The following is a 19,892-nucleotide window of genomic DNA, read 5'->3' as shown; positions in this document are numbered from 1 at the left end:
GCAGAGCGAGACAGAGCGTGAATCAGAGAGTGGAGCAGAACAAGAGAGACAGAGAATCAAAGAGTGGAGCTGAGAGAGAGAGAGAGAATTTGAGAGTGGGTCAGGGAGAGAAAGAGAGAGAGAATCAGAGAGTAGATCAGAGAGAGAGAGAATCATAAAGTGAGTGAGAGAGAGCGAGAATCAGAGAGTGGATCAGAGAGATGGAGAGAGTATCAGAGAGTGGATCAGAGCGAGGGAGAGGGAGAGAATCAGAGAGTGCATTAGAGTGAGATAGAGAGTGAGAATCAGAGAGTGGAGCAGAGCACCAGAGAGAGAGAGAGAGACAATCAGAGAGTGGAGCAGAGAGAGGGAGGGAGAGAGAATCTGAGTGGACTAGGGAGAGAGAGGATCAGAGAGAGAGTGGATCAGAGAGAAGTAGATTCAGCGTGTGGATCAGAGAGAGGGTCAGAGAGAGAGACAATCAGAGAGTGGGTCAGAGAGAGGGAGCGACAATCAGTGAGTGGGTCAGAGAGAGAGAGAGACAGACAGTTGGTCAGAGAGTTAGAGAATTAGAGTGTGGTTCAGGGAGAGAAAAAGAGAATCAGAGAGTGGACCAAAGAAAGAGAGAGAGAGAGAGTTTCAGAGAGTGGACCAGAGAGAGAGAGAGAGAATCAGAGAATGGATCAAAGTGAGAAAGTGAGAATCAGAGAGTGGGGCATAGAGGGAGAAAGAATTAAAGAGTGGGTCAGGGGGAGAAAAAGAGTATCAGAGAGGGGATCAGAGAGAGAGAGGGCGAATCAGAGTGTGAAGCAGAGAGAGAGAGACATTTAGAGAGTGGGTCAGGAAGAAAAACAGAGAGAGAATCAGAGAGTGGACAAGAGAGAGAGAGGGAGAGAATCAGAGAGTGGAGCAGAGCAAGAGAGAATCAGAGAGTGGAGCAGAGAGAGAGAAAGAATCAGAGAGTGGGTCAGAGAGAGAGAGAATCAGAGAGACTGAGAGAGAGCGAGAATCAGAGAGTGGACCACAGAGAGCGAGAGAGAATAAGAGAATGGATCAGAGAGAGGGAGAGAGAATCAGAGAGTGGATCAGAGAGAGAGAGAATCAGAAAGTGGACAAGAGAGAGAGAGAATCAGAGAGTGGAGCAGAGAGATAGAGAGAGAGAGAGAGAGAAATAGAGAGTGGAGCAGAGCAAGAGAGAGAGAGACAATCAGAGAGTGGATCAGAGCGAGAGGGAGAGAGAGAATCAGGAGTGGAGCAGAGAGAAAGGGTGAGGGAGAGGGTTAGTTATTGCACAGAACAAGATATGAGGGAATGTTTGATTCAGTGCCGATTTCCACTCCATGGGATGAGTTTAATTACACATCTGTTTCAGCAAGTATTCTTTATTGAACAGTGCCTACCTCAGTAACATCAGAAACATCAAAATATTTAAAAGCTAATCATTCAACAGGCTGTTTACAATGCAGGGTGACATGTAATACTTCATTTGATATGCAAAGTCAAGGAGTTGCCATGAAAAATCTGTCTGATCACTCAGACTGGGCCCTGTGTCTGGCCTCTGTCTGCATCTGGTCTCTATCTGCGACTGGTCCCTGTCTGTGTCTCTGTGCTGTGACATCCCAGCCTAACATAGGCAGCCCACTACTAAATATTACACACTCCCGTTCTTTCAATTCTCTATTTCATCTATTTCTTCATCTGCCATCCTCTTTCCAAAGCCCTGGAAGTGTTTGCGGAGCAGCCTCTGGTAACAGCCACCCCTTTCTCGTAGCTCCTCGTGAGTCCCCTGTTCCACCACAATCCCGCCCTCCAGCACCACAATCCAGTCAGCTCTCTCTATCGTACTGAGGCGGTGGGCAATTACCAGCACTGCACGATCCCCATCTCCATCGTAAACAGATCGCAGGACCTGCAGGAGGCACAAACAGCAACACCGGAGTTAATCAGAGTGGAGTCTGAGGGGGCAGAGTGTGTGTGAGAGAGGGACGGTGAGACCAAGAATTGTGAGAGAGAGAGCATGAGATCAAGTGTGTGTGAGAGAGAGCAATTGTGAGAGAAACAGAGACAGAGGTAGAGGAGTGTTTGAGGGAGAGAGAGAGACAGACAGATGGAGTTTGCGTGAGAGGGACTGAGAGAGGGACAGATGTGAGATAGAGGGTGTGTGAAAGATAGAATGAGAGATTGAATGTGAGATTCCCGACAGAGAGGTAGGGTAGTGTCTGAGGGAGACTGGGAGGGAGACAGTTGGTGTGTGTGTGAGAGTGGGAGAGGGAGAGGCAAGAGAGACAGTATAAAATAGAGAGAAAGAGAGAGAGAGACAAAGACACAAACGTGAGAGACACACGCAAAGGTCGGAGACTGTCAGTGAGAGGTGGAGACAGACTGACAGAGAGGGTGAGAGAGAGACACAGAAAGATATAAGGTGAGGGAGAGGGAGAGAGAGATAGGGAGAGAGAGAAATGTTGAGTGTGAGAGAGATATAGAGTCAGTGTAAACAAATAATAGAGAGAGAGATACAGTGTGGGCTGCGTATTACAGGGGATAAGGGGTCCTCCCCGGAAGCAGTCAGCGTGAAGCCCACTCGCTCCACATCAACCCTTCTACCCCACACCCACACCCCCAGCTCCAACACCCTGGGGAGGGAGTCCCATTCTTGGGAGCTGTCAGCCAATCAGACCAGCCAGCAGTTCCAGCAGGCCTGGCAGTGTCAAGGGCGCATTAGTGGGCACTGCCAGGCCAGCAAACAGGCCTCAGGAGAAGTCCCGATGGATCCCAGAGCAAGGTGGGTCCTGGGGTATTAGCCAGGGAAGAGTTGGGAAGCTAAGGAAGAGGGCCGAGGTGAGGCAGGGTGGGGGCGGGCCTGAGGTAGCAGGTGGGCAGGAGGAAACTTATGCGCAAATGGCACCCCCTGGAAGTTAGTACCACCCCCTTCTCGCCCTTTAAAAAATATTTAATTTTAAAAATGGCCTGACCACTATCCCCTGCCTGTCAAGGCCAACTATATTATGATGTGCCAAAACAAAAACAAAAATACCTGCAAAAACTCAGCAGGTCTGACAGTATCTGCGGACAGGAACACAGTTAACGTTTCGAGTCCTCATGACCCTTCAACAGAACTAAGTAAAAATAGGAAAGGGGTGAAATATAAGCTGGTTTAAGGTGGGGGGGGGGTGTTGGGACAAGAAGAGCTAGTTAAAGGGCCAGTGATAGGTGGAGATAACCAAAAGATGTCACAGACAAAAGGACAAAGAGGTGTTGAAGGTGGTGATATTATCTAAGGAATGTGCTAATTAAGGGTAGAAAGCAGGACAAACAAGGTACAGATAGCCTTAGTGGGGGTGGGGTGGGGTGAAGGAATCAAAATAGGCTAAAAGGTAGAGATAAAACAATGGATGGAAATACATTTAAAAATAATGGAAATAGGTGGGAAAAGAAAAATCTATATAATTTATTGGAAAAAACAAAAGAGAGGGGGAAGAAACAGAAAGGGGGTGGGGATGGAGGAGGGAATTCAGGACCTAAAGTTGTTGAATTCAATATTCAGTCCGGAAGGCTGTAAAGTGCCTAGTCGGAAGATGAGGTGCTGTTCCTCCAGTTTGCGTTGGGCTTCACTGGAACAATGCAGCAAGCCAAGGACAGACATGTGGGCAAGAGAGCAGGGTGGTGTTTGGTCTCTCCAATGTAGAGGAGACCGCATTGGGAGCAATGAATGCAGTAGACTAAGTTGAGGGAAGTGCAAGTGAAATGCCTCTTCACTTGAAAGGAGTGTTTGGGCCCTTGGACGGTGAGGAGAGGGGAAGTGAAGGGGTAGGTGTTGCATCTTCTGTGGTTGCATGGGAAGGTGCCGTAGGAGGGGGTTGAGGAGTAGGGGGTGATGGAGGAGTGGACCAGGGTGTCACGGAGGGAACAATCCCTACGGAATGCCGCCAGGCCGGGGGGGGGGGTGAAGGGAAGATGTGTGTGGTGGTGGCATCATGCTGGAGTTGGCGGAAATGGCAGAGGATGATCCTTTGAATGCGGAGGCTGTTCGGGTGATAAGGGAGGACAAGGGGGACCCTATCATGTTTCTGGGAGGGAGGAGAAGGCGTGAGGGCGGATGCGCGGGAGATGGGCCGGACACGGTTGAGGGACCTGTCAACCACCGTGGGTGGAAAACCTCGGTTAAGGAAGAAGGAGGACATGTCAGAGGAACTGTTTTTGAAAGTGGCATCATCAGAACAGATGCGACGGAGGTGAAGGAACTGAGAGAATGAGATGGAGTCCTTACAGGAAGCGGGGTGTGAGGAGTGTTGTTGAGGTAGTTGTGGGAGTCGGTAGGCTTGTAATGGATATTGGTGGACAGTCTATCACCAGAGATTGAGACAGAGAGGTCAAGGAAGGGAAGGGAAGTGTCAGAGATGGACCATGTGAAAATGATGGAGGGGTGGAAATTGGAAGCAAAATTAATACATTTTTCCAGATCCAGACGAGGGCATGAAGCAGCACCGAGTAATCATCGATGTACCGGAGAAAGAGTTGTGGAAGGGGGCCGGAGTAGGACTGGAACAAGTTATGTTCCACATACCCCATAAAGAGACAGGCATAGCTGGGGCCCATGCGGGTACCCATAGCCACACCTTTTATTTGGAGGAAGTGAGAGGAGTTTAAATAGAAATTGTTCAGTGTGAGAACAAGTTCAGCCAGACGGAGGAGAGTAGTGGTGGATGGGGATTGTTCAGGCCTCTGTTCGATGAAGAAGCGGAGAGCCCTCAGACCATCCTGGTGGGGGATGGAGGTGTAGAGGGATTGGACGTCCATGGTGAAGAGGAAGCGGTTGGGGCCAAGGATCTGGAAATTGTTGATATGATGTAGGGTGTCAGAGGAATCACGGATGTAGGTGGGAAGGGACTGGACAAGGGGAGAGAGAAGGGAGTCAAGATAGCAAGAAATGAGTTCCGTGGGACAGGAGCAGGCTGACACAATCGGTCTGCCAGGACAGTTCTGTTTGTGGATTTTGGGCAGGAGTTAGAAGCGGGCCGTCCGAGGTTGGGCGACTATCAGGTTGGAAGCTGTGGGAGGAAGATCCCCAGAGGAGATGAGGTCAGTAACAGTCCTGGAAACAATGGCTTGATGTTCAGTGGTGGGGTCATGGTCCAGGGAGAGGTAGGAGGAAGTGTCTGCGAGTTGACGTTCAGCCTCCGCGAGGTAGAGGTCAGTGCGCCAACAACAACAGCACCACCCTTGTCAGCGGGTTTGATGACAATGTCAGGGTTGGACCTGAGAGAACGAAGTGCAGCAAGTTCAGAGAGAGACAGGTTAGAATGGGTGAGAGGAGCAAAGAAATTGAGACAACTAATGTCACACCGACAGTTCTCAATGAAAAGATCAAGAGTATTATGGTGTAGGCAGTGTATTATCAGGGTTAACTGACTTCTAACAAGCTCAATTGACCCTTGAATATTTATTTAAGTACGGCCTGTGGTTTGCCTTATGGGGCTGACATTGGGAGTGGGCAGGAAGATGGTGGGGTGGGAATCTGCCCTGTTTTACTTGCCCCACTCCAACTCCACTTCCCCAGCTCCCCCTCCTGGAAAACAAGTCCGGCAGAGGCATGTAAAGTGCAGCCTGTGAATGAGAAAGTGACAGAGAGAGAGAGAGACATACAGGGGGACAGAGAGAAAGACAGAATGTGAGATAGAGAAGGTGTTTGTGGAGTGGGACAGGGGAAGAGAGAGAAATGGGGAGATTATAAATTGAATGTTAGACAGAGATAGACAGAGAGCAAGAACACAATAGAAACAGAGAGAGGGAAAGAGGGAGTTGTACAGAAAGAGAGATAGAGAGAGGGACAGCGGTACTGAGCAAAAGATAGACAGAAAGTGAGAGACGGGGTTAAGAAGAGGCAGAAAGGGAGGGAATGAAAATTGGGGAAAGTGATAGGGGAAGATAGCTAATTTTACTATTTGTCCTTCATTCCATGAACCAATTATCAGGAGTGACGGTGACTCCATTACTCACTGTGTTCACTCTCCCTGTCCCCATTATCAGGAGTGACGGTGACTCCATTACCTAGTGTGTATTCACTCTCCTTGTCCTCATTATCAAGAGTGATGGTGACCCAGTACTGATCCTGTGTTCACCCTCCCTGTGCCCACGATCAGGAATGATGGATACTCCAGTGATCACCGTGTGTTTACTCTCCCTCTCCCCGATATCAGGAGTGAAGGTTAGTTCAGTATTCACCGTGTGTTCACTCTGACTCTTCCCACCATCAGGAGTGACAGTGACCCCAGTACTCACCCTGTGTTCACTCTCCCTGTTCCCATTATCAGGTATATTGGTGACTCCATTACTCACACTGTGCCCAATATCAGGAATGATGGTAACCCCCATTACTTACCCTGTGTTCACTCTCCCTGTCCCCATTATCAGGAATGATGGTGACTCCAGTACTCACCCTGTGTTCACTCTCCCTGTGCCCAGTATCAGGATTGACGAGGACCCCAGTACTCACCGTGCGTTCACTCTCCCTGTGCCCAGTATCAGGAGTGACGAGGACCCCAGTACTCACCGTGTGTTCACTCTCCCTGTGCCCAGTATCAGGATTGACGAGGACACCAGTACTCACCGTGTGTTCACTCTCCCTGTGCCCAGTATCAGGAGTGATGAGGACCCCAGTACTCACCGTGTGTTCACTCTCCCTGTGTCCAGTATCAGGAGTGACGAGGACCCCAGTACTCACCGTGTGTTCACTCTCCCTGTGCCCAGTATCAGGAGTGACGAGGACCCCAGTACTCACCCTGTGTTCACTCCCCCTGTGCCCAGTATCAGGAGTGACGAGGACCCCAGTACTCACCCTGTGTTCACTCTCCCTGTGCCCAGTATCAGGAGTGACGGGGACCCCAGTACTCACCGTGTGTTCACTCTCCCTGTGCCTAATATCAGGAGTGACGAGGACCCCAGTACTCACCGTGTGTTCACTCTCCCTGTGCCTAATATCAGGAGTGACGAGGACCCCAGTACTCACCGTGTGTTCACTCTCCCTGTGCCTAATATCAGGAGTGACGAGGACCCCAGTACTCACCGTGTGTTCACTCTCTGCGTCCAGGCAGCTGGTGGCATCATCGAGGATCAGCACCTGGGGGTCTCGGATTAGAGCACGTGCAATGGCTACTCGCTGTTTCTGTCCCCCAGACAGCTGGCCGCCCTTCTCACCAGCGTCTGTGGGTTTAGATAGAGAAGAGGGGGGGGGCAGACATGTCAGATGGGGAGAAGACCTCCACAACAGGTTTCAATAATGGCATTGAGCTTTTACACCACAGCCAGTAACTCACATCGAGAAGTTGAGGGAGCTGTTCCCAATCATGTCCACCTACAAATTAAACAACCCCTTCACTCCGTGTTCAATGTAGCCTCTTACCATCACCCAACTCAGTGTAATATCCCCTTCACTCTGTGGTTTAATCTCCCCCCTCACTGTGTTTTTAATCGCTCCCCCTCATTCTGTTTTAATCTCTACCCCTCACACTGTTTTTAATCTCTCCCCCTCACTCTGTGTTTAACCTCCCCCCACACACTGTGTTCAAACTCCCTCACTGTGTTAAACTCGCCCCCTCACTTTGTGTTTAATATGCCCCTCAATGTGAGTTTAATCTCCCCGCACTCTGTGATTAATCTCCCCCCTCTCTATGTTCAATCTACCCCTTCACTCTGTGTTTAATCTCCCCGCCTCACTCTGTGTTTAGTCCCTCCCCTCACTCGGTGTTTAATCCCCCCCTTCACTCTGTGTTTAACCACCCCCCTCACTTTGTGTTTAATCTCCCCCCCACTCTATGTTTAATCCTCCCTCACTCTGTGTTTAATCCCCCCTCCCTGTTTTTACTCTCTCCCCCTCACTCTGTGTATAATCTCCTCCTCACTGTGTTTAACCACACCACTCTGTGTTCAATCTACCACTTCACTCTGTGTATAATCTCTACCCCCTCACTCTGGGTTTAATCCCCTCACTCTGTATTTAACCTGCCCGCCTCACTCTGTGTTTAATTCCCATCCCTCATTCAGTGTTTAATCCCTCCACCTCACTCTGTGTTTAATACCTCCCCCCTCACTCTGTCTTTAATGTCCACTCACTCTGTGTTTAATCTCCCCGCTCACTCTGCGTTAAAACCACCCCACTCTGTGTTTAATCTCTCCCCACTCACTCAGTGTTTAAACACCACCCCCACTCTATGTTTAAACCCCCCCTCAATCAGTGCTTAAATCCTGCCCTCACACTGTGTTTAATCTCCTTCCTCACTCTGTGTTTAATCTCCCCCTCAGTCTGTGTTTAATCTTCCCCTCACTCTGTGTTTAATCCCTCTGATCACTCAGTGTTTAATCTGCCCCCTCATTGTATTTAATTTCCTCCCCCTCACTCTGTTTTCAATCTCTCCCCCTCGCTATGCATTTAATCTCTCCCCCTCACTCTGTGTTTAATCTCCCCCCCTCATTCTGTGTTTAATCCCCCCTCCTCACTCTATGTTTAATCCCTTCCCTCACTCAGTGTTTAATCTCCCCCCTCATAATGTTTAATTTCCCCCACTCACTCTGTTTTCAATCTCTCCCCCTCACTCTGTGTTTAACCCCCCACTCTGTGTTTAATCACCACCTCACCATGTGTTTAATCTGCCCCTCAGTCTGTATTTAATCTCCCCTCACTCTGTGCTTAAACCTTCCGCTCACTTTGTGCTTAATACCCTGACTCACTCTGTTTAACTCCCCTCACTCTGGGTTTAATCTCTCCCCCTCACTCTGTGTTTAACCGCCATCCTTATCCTGTGTTTAACCTCCCCCCCTCACTCTGTGTTAAATCTTCCCCGCCCCCTCACTCTGTGTTTACTGTCCCCCTCACTCTGTGTTTAACCCCCCCCACTCTGTGTTTACTGTCCCCTTCACTCTGTGTTTAATCCCTCACCTCACTCTGTGTTGAATACCCCCAATTCTTTGTTTAAGCACCACCTCACTCTGTGATTAATCTCCCCTCACTCTGAGTTTATTCCCTCCGCTCACTCTGTGTTTAATCCCCCTCACTCTACGTTTAATCTCCCCCATCCCTCACTCTGTGTTTAATTCCCCTTTACTCTGGGTTTAATCTCCCCCCTCACTCTGTGTTTAATCTCCCCCCCCACTCTGTGTTTAATCTCCCTCCTCACGCTATGTTTAATCTGCCCCCTCACTCTGTGTTTAATCCCTCCAGTCACTCTGTTTACATTCTCTCCCCTCACTAGATGTTCCCCCCCAAACTCTGTGTTTAATCCCCCACTCACTCTGGGTTTAATCTCCCCCCATAACTCTGTTTTTAATCCCCCCTCACTCTGTCTTTAATCTCCCCTCACTCTGTCTTTAATCTCCCCCCTCACTCTGCGTTTAATCTCCCCCCTCACTCTGCATTCAACCCACCCCACTCTATGTTTAAACCCCCCCTCACTCTGTGCTTAAATCCTCCCTTCACACTGTGTTTAACCACCCCCAATTCTGTTTATAATCCCCCCTCACTCTGTGTTTAATCTCCCCCCTCATTGTGTTTTATCTCCCCTCACAGTTTGTTTAACCCCCCTCACTCTGTGTTTAATCTCCCTCCTCACTCTGTGTATAATTCCACCCCCTCATTCTGTGTTTAATCCCCCCTCCTCACTCTATGTTTAATCCCTTCCCTCACTCAGTGTTTAATCTCCCCACTCACAATGTTTAATTTCCCCCACTCACTCTGTTTTCAACCTCTCCCCCTCACTCTATGTTTAATCTCTCCCCCTCACTCTGTGTTTAACCCCCCACTCTGTGTTTAATCACCACCTCACCCTGTGTTTAATCTGCCCCTCAGTCTGTGTTTAATCTCCCCTCACTCTGTGCTTAAACCTTCCGCTCACTCTGTGCTTAATACCCCGACTCACTCTGTTTAACACCCCTCACTCTGGGTTTAATCTCTCACCTCTCACTCTGTGTTTAACCCCCCTCACTCTGTTTTTAATCTCTCCCCCTCACTCTGTGTTTAACCGCCATCCTTATCCTGTGTTTAACCTCCCCCCCTCACTCTGTGTTTAATCTCTCCCCTCACAATGTTTTTAACCCACCCCCAAAACTCTGTTTTTAATCCCTCCCCCTCACTCTGTGTTAAATCTTCCCCGCCCCCTCACTCTGTGTTTACTGTCCCCCTCACTCTGTGTTTAACCCCCCCAACTCTGTGTTTAATCTATCCCCACTCATTCGGTGTTTAACCCCCCCAATCACTCTGTGTTTACTGTCCCCTTCACTCTGTGTTTAATCCCTCACCTCACTCTGTGTTGAATACCCCCAATTCTTTGTTTAAGCACCACCTCACTCTGTGTTTAACCTCCCCTTCAGTCTGTGATTAATCTCCCCTCACTCTGAGTTTATTCCCTCCGCTCACTCTGTGTTTAATCCCCCTCACTCTACGTTTAATCTCCCCCATCCCTCACTCTGTGTTTAATTCCCCCTTACTCTGGGTTTAATCTCCCCCCTCACTCTGTGTTTAATCTCCCCCTCACTCTAGGTTTAATCTCCCCCCCCCACTCTGTGTTTAATCTCCCTCCTCACGCTATGTTTAATCTTCCTCCTCACTCTGTGTTTAATCCCCCTCACTCTACGTTTAATCTCCCCCATCCCTCACTCTGTGTTTAATTCCCCCTTACTCTGGGTTTAATCTCTCCCCTCACTCTGTGTTTAATCTCCCCCTCACTCTGTGTTTAATCTCCCTCCTCACGCTATGTTTAATCTGCCCCCTCACTCTGTGTTTAATCCCTCCACTCACTCTGTTTACACTCTCTCCACTCACTAGATGTTCCCCCCTCACTCTGTCTTTAATCTCCCCTCACTCTATGTTTAATCTCCCCCCTCACTCTGCGTTTAATCTCCCCCCTCACTCTGCATTCAACCCACCCCACTCTATGTTTAAACCCCCCCTCACTCTGTGCTTAAATCCTCCCCTCACACTGTGTTTAACCGCCCCCAATTCTGTTTATAATCCCCCCCTCACTCTGTGTTTAATCTCCCTCCTCACTGTGTATAATTCCACCCCCTCATTCTGTGTTTAATCCCCCTCCTCACTCTCTGTTTAATCCCTCCCCTCACTCAGTGTTTAATCTCCCCCCCCACAGTGTTTAATTTCCCTCACCCACTCTGTTTTCAAACTCTCCCCCTCACTCTGTGTTTAATCTCTCCCCCTCACTCTGTGTTTAGCCCCCCACTCTGTGTTTAATCACGACCTCACCCTGTGTTTAATCTGCCCCTCAGTCTGTATTTAATCTCCCCTCACTCTGTGTTTAAACCCTCCGCTCACTCTGTGTTTAATACCCCGACTCACTCTGTTTAACCCCCCTCACTCTGGGTTTAATCTCTCCCCCCTCACTCTGTGCTTAACCCTCCTCACTCTGTTTTTAATCTCTCCCCCTCACTCTATGTTTAACCTCCACCCTTATTCTGTGTTTAACCTCCCCCCTCACTCTGTGTTTAATCCCTCCAGTCACTCTGTTTACACTCTCTCCACTCACTAGATGTTCCCCCCCCACTCTGTGTTTAATCCCCCACTCACTCTGCGTTTAATCTCCCCCCTCACTCTGCATTCAACCCACCCCACTCTATGTTTAAACCCCCCTCACTCTGTGCTTAAATCCTCCCCTCACACAGTGTTTAACCGCCCCCAATTCTGTTTATAATCCCCCCCTCACTCTGTGTTTAACCCCCCCTACTCTGTGTTTAATCTCCCTCCTCACTCTGCGTTTAATCTCCCCCCTCACTCTGCATTCAACCCACCCCACTCTATGTTTAAACCCCCCCTCACTCTGTGCTTAAATCCTCCCCTCACACTGTGTTTAACCACCCCCAATTCTGTTTATAATCCCCCCTCACTCTGTGTTTAATCTCCCCCCTCATTGTGTTTTATCTCCCCTCACAGTTTGTTTAACCCCCCTCACTCTGTGTTTAATCTCCCTCCTCACTCTGTGTATAATTCCACCCCCTCATTCTGTGTTTAATCCCCCCTCCTCACTCTATGTTTAATCCCTTCCCTCACTCAGTGTTTAATCTCCCCCCTCACAATGTTTAATTTCCCCCACTCACTCTGTTTTCAACCTCTCCCCCTCACTCTATGTTTAATCTCTCCCCCTCACTCTGTGTTTAACCCCCCACTCTGTGTTTAATCACCACTTCACCCTGTGTTTAATCTGCCCCTCAGTCTGTGTTTAATCTCCCCTCACTCTGTGCTTAAACTTTCCGCTCACTCTGTGCTTAATACCCCGACTCACTCTGTTTAACACCCCTCACTCTGGGTTTAATCTCTCACCTCTCACTCTGTGTTTAACCCCCCTCACTCTGTTTTTAATCTCTCCCCCTCACTCTGTGTTTAACCGCCATCCTTATCCTGTGTTTAACCTCCCCCCCTCACTCTGTGTTTAATCTCTCCCCTCACAATGTTTTTAACCCACCCCCAAAACTCTGTTTTTAATCTCTCCCCCTCACTCTGTGTTAAATCTTCCCCGCCCCCTCACTCTGTGTTTACTGTCCCCCTCACTCTGTGTTTAACCCCCCCAACTCTGTGTTTAATCTATCCCCACTCATTCTGTGTTTAACCCCCCCAATCACTCTGTGTTTACTGTCCCCTTCACTCTGTGTTTAATCCCTCACCTCACTCTGTGTTGAATACCCCCAATTCTTTGTTTAAGCACCACCTCACTCTGTGTTTAACCTCCCCTTCAGTCTGTGATTAATCTCCCCTCACTCTGAGTTTATTCCCTCCGCTCACTCTGTGTTTAATCCCCCTCACTCTACGTTTAATCTCCCCCATCCCTCACTCTGTGTTTAATTCCCCCTTACTCTGGGTTTAATCTCCCCCCTCACTCTGTGTTTAATCTCCCCCTCACTCTAGGTTTAATCTCCCCCCCCCCACTCTGTGTTTAATCTCCCTCCTCACGCTATGTTTAATCTTCCTCCTCACTCTGTGTTTAATCCCCCTCACTCTACGTTTAATCTCCCCCATCCCTCACTCTGTGTTTAATTCCCCCTTACTCTGGGTTTAATCTCTCCCCTCACTCTGTGTTTAATCTCCCCCTCACTCTGTGTTTAATCTCCCTCCTCACGCTATGTTTAATCTGCCCCCTCACTCTGTGTTTAATCCCTCCACTCACTCTGTTTACACTCTCTCCACTCACTAGATGTTCCCCCCTCACTCTGTCTTTAATCTCCCCTCACTCTATGTTTAATCTCCCCCCTCACTCTGCGTTTAATCTCCCCCCTCACTCTGCATTCAACCCACCCCACTCTATGTTTAAACCCCCCCTCACTCTGTGCTTAAATCCTCCCCTCACACTGTGTTTAACCGCCCCCAATTCTGTATATAATCCCCCCCTCACTCTGTGTTTAATCTCCCTCCTCACTGTGTATAATTCCACCCCCTCATTCTGTGTTTAATCCCCCTCCTCACTCTCTGTTTAATCCCTCCCCTCACTCAGTGTTTAATCTCCCCCCCCACAGTGTTTAATTTCCCTCACCCACTCTGTTTTCAAACTCTCCCCCTCACTCTGTGTTTAATCTCTCCCCCTCACTCTGTGTTTAGCCCCCCACTCTGTGTTTAATCACGACCTCACCCTGTGTTTAATCTGCCCCTCAGTCTGTATTTAATCTCCCCTCACTCTGTGTTTAAACCCTCCGCTCACTCTGTGTTTAATACCCCGACTCACTCTGTTTAACCCCCCTCACTCTGGGTTTAATCTCTCCCCCCTCACTCTGTGCTTAACCCTCCTCACTCTGTTTTTAATCTCTCCCCCTCACTCTATGTTTAACCTCCACCCTTATTCTGTGTTTAACCTCCCCCCTCACTCTGTGTTTAATCCCTCCAGTCACTCTGTTTACACTCTCTCCACTCACTAGATGTTCCCCCCCCACTCTGTGTTTAATCCCCCACTCACTCTGCGTTTAATCTCCCCCCTCACTCTGCATTCAACCCACCCCACTCTATGTTTAAACCCCCCTCACTCTGTGCTTAAATCCTCCCCTCACACAGTGTTTAACCGCCCCCAATTCTGTTTATAATCCCCCCCTCACTCTGTGTTTAACCCCCCCTACTCTGTGTTTAATCTCCCTCCTCACTCTGCGTTTAATCTCCCCCCTCACTCTGCATTCAACCCACCCCACTCTATGTTTAAACCCCCCCTCACTCTGTGCTTAAATCCTCCCCTCACACTGTGTTTAACCACCCCCAATTCTGTTTATAATCCCCCCTCACTCTGTGTTTAATCTCCCCCCTCATTGTGTTTTATCTCCCCTCACAGTTTGTTTAACCCCCCTCACTCTGTGTTTAATCTCCCTCCTCACTCTGTGTATAATTCCACCCCCTCATTCTGTGTTTAATCCCCCCTCCTCACTCTATGTTTAATCCCTTCCCTCACTCAGTGTTTAATCTCCCCCCTCACAATGTTTAATTTCCCCCACTCACTCTGTTTTCAACCTCTCCCCCTCACTCTATGTTTAATCTCTCCCCCTCACTCTGTGTTTAACCCCCCACTCTGTGTTTAATCACCACTTCACCCTGTGTTTAATCTGCCCCTCAGTCTGTGTTTAATCTCCCCTCACTCTGTGCTTAAACTTTCCGCTCACTCTGTGCTTAATACCCCGACTCACTCTGTTTAACACCCCTCACTCTGGGTTTAATCTCTCACCTCTCACTCTGTGTTTAACCCCCCTCACTCTGTTTTTAATCTCTCCCCCTCACTCTGTGTTTAACCGCCATCCTTATCCTGTGTTTAACCTCCCCCCCTCACTCTGTGTTTAATCTCTCCCCTCACAATGTTTTTAACCCACCCCCAAAACTCTGTTTTTAATCTCTCCCCCTCACTCTGTGTTAAATCTTCCCCGCCCCCTCACTCTGTGTTTACTGTCCCCCTCACTCTGTGTTTAACCCCCCCAACTCTGTGTTTAATCTATCCCCACTCATTCTGTGTTTAACCCCCCCAATCACTCTGTGTTTACTGTCCCCTTCACTCTGTGTTTAATCCCTCACCTCACTCTGTGTTGAATACCCCCAATTCTTTGTTTAAGCACCACCTCACTCTGTGTTTAACCTCCCCTTCAGTCTGTGATTAATCTCCCCTCACTCTGAGTTTATTCCCTCCGCTCACTCTGTGTTTAATCCCCCTCACTCTACGTTTAATCTCCCCCATCCCTCACTCTGTGTTTAATTCCCCCTTACTCTGGGTTTAATCTCCCCCCTCACTCTGTGTTTAATCTCCCCCTCACTCTAGGTTTAATCTCCCCCCCCACTCTGTGTTTAATCTCCCTCCTCACGCTATGTTTAATCTTCCTCCTCACTCTGTGTTTAATCCCCCTCACTCTACGTTTAATCTCCCCCATCCCTCACTCTGTGTTTAATTCCCCCTTACTCTGGGTTTAATCTCTCCCCTCACTCTGTGTTTAATCTCCCCCTCACTCTGTGTTTAATCTCCCTCCTCACGCTATGTTTAATCTGCCCCCTCACTCTGTGTTTAATCCCTCCACTCACTCTGTTTACACTCTCTCCACTCACTAGATGTTCCCCCCTCACTCTGTCTTTAATCTCCCCTCACTCTATGTTTAATCTCCCCCCTCACTCTGCGTTTAATCTCCCCCCTCACTCTGCATTCAACCCACCCCACTCTATGTTTAAACCCCCCTCACTCTGTGCTTAAATCCTCCCCTAACACTGTGTTTAACCGCCCCCAATTCTGTTTATAATCCCCCCCTCACTCTGTGTTTAATCTCCCTCCTCACTGTGTATAATTCCACCCCCTCATTCTGTGTTTAATCCCCTTCCTCACTCTCTGTTTAATCCCTCCCCTCACTCAGTGTTTAATCTCCCCCCTCACAGTGTTTAATTTCCCTCACCCACTCTGTTTTCAAACTCTCCCCCTCACTCTGTGTTTAATCTCTCCCCCTCACTCTGTGTTTAGCCCCCCACTCTGTGTTTAATCACGACCTCACCCTGTGTTTAATCTGCCCCTCAGTCTGTATTTAATCTCCCCTCACTCTGTGTTTAAACCCTCCGCTCACTCTGTGTTTAATACCCCGACTCACTCTGTTTAACCCCCCTCACTCTGGGTTTAATCTCTCCCCCCTCACTCTGTGCTTAACCACCCCTCACTCTGTTTTTAATCTCTCCCCCTCACTCTATGTTTAACCTCCACCCTTATTCTGTGTTTAACCTCCCCCCTCACTCTGTGTTTAATTCCTCCAGTCACTCTGTTTACACTCTCTCCACTCACTAGATGTTCCCCCCCCACTCTGTGTTTAATCCCCCACTCACTCTGCGTTTAATCTCCCCCCTCACTCTGCATTCAACCCACCCCACTCTATGTTTAAACCCCCCTCACTCTGTGCTTAAATCCTTCCCTCACACAGTGTTTAACCGCCCCCAATTCTGTTTATAATCCCCCCCTCACTCTGTGTTTAACCCCCCCTACTCTGTGTTTAATCTCCCTCCTCACTCTGTGTTTAATCCCTCTCACTCTGCGTTTAATCTCCCCCACCCCTCACTCTATGTTTAATCCCCACCTCACTCTGGGTTTAATCTCGCCCCCCCTCTCACTCTGTGTTTAATCTGCCCTCCTCACTCTGTGTTTAATTCCCCCCTCACACTGTGTTTAATTCCCCCCTCACTCTATGTTTAATCTCCACCCTCACTCTGTGTTTAATCTCCCCCCTCACTCTGCGATCAACCCACCCCACTCTGTGTTTAATATCCCTCCTCACTCTATGTTCAATCTGGCCTCTCACTCTGTGTTTAATCCCGCCCCTCACTCTGTGTTTACTCTCTCTCCCCTCACTCTATGTTTCCCCCCCACACTCCTTGTTTATTGTCCCCCCCAACTCTGTGTTTATCCCCCACTCACTCTGCGTTTAATCTACCCCCCTCACTCTCTTTTTACTCCCCCCTCACTCTGTGTTTACACTCTCTCCACTCACTCTATGTTCAACCTTCCCCCCCACCCCCGCACTCTGTGTTTAATGTCCCCCCAAACTCTGTGTTTAATCCCCACCTCACTCTGGGTTTAATCTCACCCCCGCACTCTGTGTTTAATCTGCCCTCACTCTGTGTTTAATCTCCCCTCACTCTGTCTTTAATCTCCCCCCTCACTCTGCGTTTAATCTCCCCCCTCACTCTGCATTCAACCCACCCCACTCTATGTTTAAACCCCCCCTCACTCTGTGCTTAAATCCTCCCCTCACACTGTGTTTAACCACCCCCAATTCTGTTTATAATCCCCCCTCACTCTGTGTTTAATCTCCCCCCTCATTGTGTTTTATCTCCCCTCACAGTTTGTTTAACCCCCCTCACTCTGTGTTTAATCTCCCTCCTCACTCTGTGTATAATTCCACCCCCTCACTCTGTGTTTAATCTCCCCCTCAGTCTGTGTTTAATCTCCCCACAATCTGTGTTTAATCCCTCCACTCACTCTGTGTTTAATACCTCCCCCCTCACTCTGTCTTTAATCTCCACTCACTCTGTGTTTAATCTCCCCGCTCACTCTGCGTTCAACCCACCCCACTGTGTTTAATCTCTTCCCGCTCACTTAGTGCTTAACCACCACCCCCACTCTATGTTTAAACCCCCACTCACTCTGTGCTTAAATCCTCCCCTCACACTGTGTTTAACTGTCCCCCCACTCTGTGTTTAGTCTCCATCCTCACTCTGTTTAATCACCTCCTCACTCTGTGTTCAATCTCCCTCCTCACTCTATGTTTAATCTGCCCCCTCACTCTGTGTTTACAATCTCTCCACTCACTCTATGTTCAACCGCGCCCCTCCCCCCAACTCTGTATTTAATCTGCCTGCCTCACTCTGTGTTTAATTCCTATCCCTCATTCTGTGTTTAATCCCCCCTCCTCACTCTGTGTTTAATCTCCGCCCCTCACTTTGTTTTTAATCCCCCCCTTCATTCTGTGTTTAACAACCCCCACTCTGTGTTTAATTTCCCTCCTCACTCTGTGTTTAATTTCCCCTCCTCACTCAGTGTTTAAGCACCCCCTCACTATGTGTTTAATCTCCTTCCTCACTCTATGTCTAATCTCTCCCCCCTCAATCTGGGTTTAATCCCTTCACTCTGTGTTTAATCTGCCCGCCTCACTCTGTGTTTAATTCCCATCCCTCATTCTGTTTTTAATCCCCCCTCCTCACTCTGTGTTTAATCCCTCCCCTGACTCAGTGTTTAATCTCCCCCCTCATATGTTTAATTTCCCCCATTCACTCTGTTTTCAATCTCTCCCCCTCACTCTGTGTTTAACTCCCCAACTCTGTGTTTATTCACCACCTCACCCTGTGTTTAATCTGCCCCTCAGTCTGTGTTTAATCTCCCCTCACTCTGTGTTTAAACCCTCCACTCACTCTGTGCTTAATACCCCGACTCACTCTGTGTTTAACCCCCCTCACTCTGGATTTAATCTCTCCCCCCTCACTCTGTGTTTAACCTCCCCTCACGCTATTTTTAATCTCTCCCCATCACTCTGTGTTTAACCTCCACCCTTATTCTGTGTTTAAACTCCCACCTCACTCTGTGTTTAAGCTCCCCCTCACTTTGTTTAACCTCTCCCCCTCACTCTGTGTTTAGTCTCTCCCCTCACTCTGTGTTTATTCTGCCCCCTCACTCCGTGTTTAATCTCTCCCTTCACTCTGCGTTCATCCCACCCCACTCTGTGTTTAATCTCTCCCCGCTCACTCAGTGTTTAACCACCACCCCCACTCTGTTCTTAAATCCTCCCCTCACACTGTGTTTAATCGCGCCCCCACCACTCTGTGTATAATCCCCCCCTCACTCCGTGTTTAACACCCCCCCCCACTCTGTGTTTAATCTCCCTCCTCGCTCTATATTTAATCACCTCCTCACTCTGGGCTTAATCTCCCTCCTCACTCTATGTTTAATCTGCCCCCTCACTCTATGTTTATTCTCCCTCCTCACTCTATGTTTAATCTGCCCCCTCACTCTGTGTTTAATCCCTCCCCACACTCTGTGTTTACACTCTATCCACTCACTCTATGTTCAACCGCCCCCCCACTCTGTGTTTAATCCCCCACTCACACTGCGTTTAATCTCCGCCCTCACTCTGTTTTTAATCCTCCCCTCACTTTGTGTTTAACACCCCCCCCCAATCTGTGTTTAATCTCCCTCCTCACTCTGTGTTTTATTTCCCCCCCCGACTCTGGATTTAATCCCCTCACTCTGCGTTTAATCTGCCCGCCTCACTCTGTATAATTCCCATCCCTCATTCTGTGTTTAATCCCTCCACCTCACTCTGAGTTTAATCCCTCCCCTCACTCAGTGTTTAATTTCCCCCACCTCACTGTGTGTTTAAGCGCCCCCTCACTTTGTGTTTAACCCGCCCACTCTGTGTTTAATCTCACTCCTCACTCTGGTTTAATCCCCTCACTCTGTGTTTAATCTGCCCGCCTCACTCTGTGTTTAATTCCCATCCCTCATTCTGTGTTTAATCCCCCCTCCTCACTCTGTGTTTAATCCCTCACCTCACTCAGTGTTTAATCTCCCCCCTCACTGTGTTTAATTCCCCACCCTCATTCTGTGTTTATCCCTCCTTCTCACTCTGTGTTTAATACCTCCCTCACTCTGTGTTTAATCTCACCCCTAACTCTGTGTTTAACACCCCCTCCCCAACTCTGTGTTTAATCTATCCCTGCTCATTCTGTGTTTAACCCCCACCCCCCATCACTCTGTGTTTACAGTCCCCCTCGCTGTGCTTAATCCCTCCCCTCACACTGTGTTGAAGGCCCCCCTCGCTCGGTGTTTAATCTCCCCTCACTCTGTGTTTAATCAACACCTCACTCTGTGTTACTCTCCCCTCACTCTGTGTTTGATCCCTCTGCTCACTCAGTGTTTAATCTCCTCCCTCACTGTATTTAA

At 48.8% G+C, this 19,892-nt stretch overlaps 1 protein-coding gene across 3 annotated transcripts in view; it reads right to left on the bottom strand.

The window, feature by feature from the left end:
* Positions 1 to 1,345: 1,345 nt before the first annotated feature.
* Positions 1,346 to 19,892, bottom strand: part of tap1 (transporter 1, ATP-binding cassette, sub-family B (MDR/TAP)) — an 86,106-nt gene continuing 67,559 nt past the window's right edge. For all 3 annotated transcript variants that reach the window (XM_041213673.1, XM_041213675.1, XM_041213674.1), the window contains 2 exons: positions 7,043 to 7,179; positions 1,346 to 1,888 (listed from right to left, as the gene is read on the bottom strand). In XM_041213673.1, coding sequence (XP_041069607.1) covers positions 1,649 to 1,888; positions 7,043 to 7,179 — 377 coding nt within the window. In that variant the 3' untranslated portion in view covers positions 1,346 to 1,648. The remainder of the gene's footprint in view (positions 1,889 to 7,042; positions 7,180 to 19,892) is intronic.

This window comes from Carcharodon carcharias, chromosome 19, assembly GCF_017639515.1.
Source record: "Carcharodon carcharias isolate sCarCar2 chromosome 19, sCarCar2.pri, whole genome shotgun sequence".
NCBI classification, from domain to species: domain Eukaryota; kingdom Metazoa; phylum Chordata; class Chondrichthyes; order Lamniformes; family Lamnidae; genus Carcharodon; species Carcharodon carcharias.
This window is presented reverse-complemented; position numbering and strand designations above follow the sequence as displayed.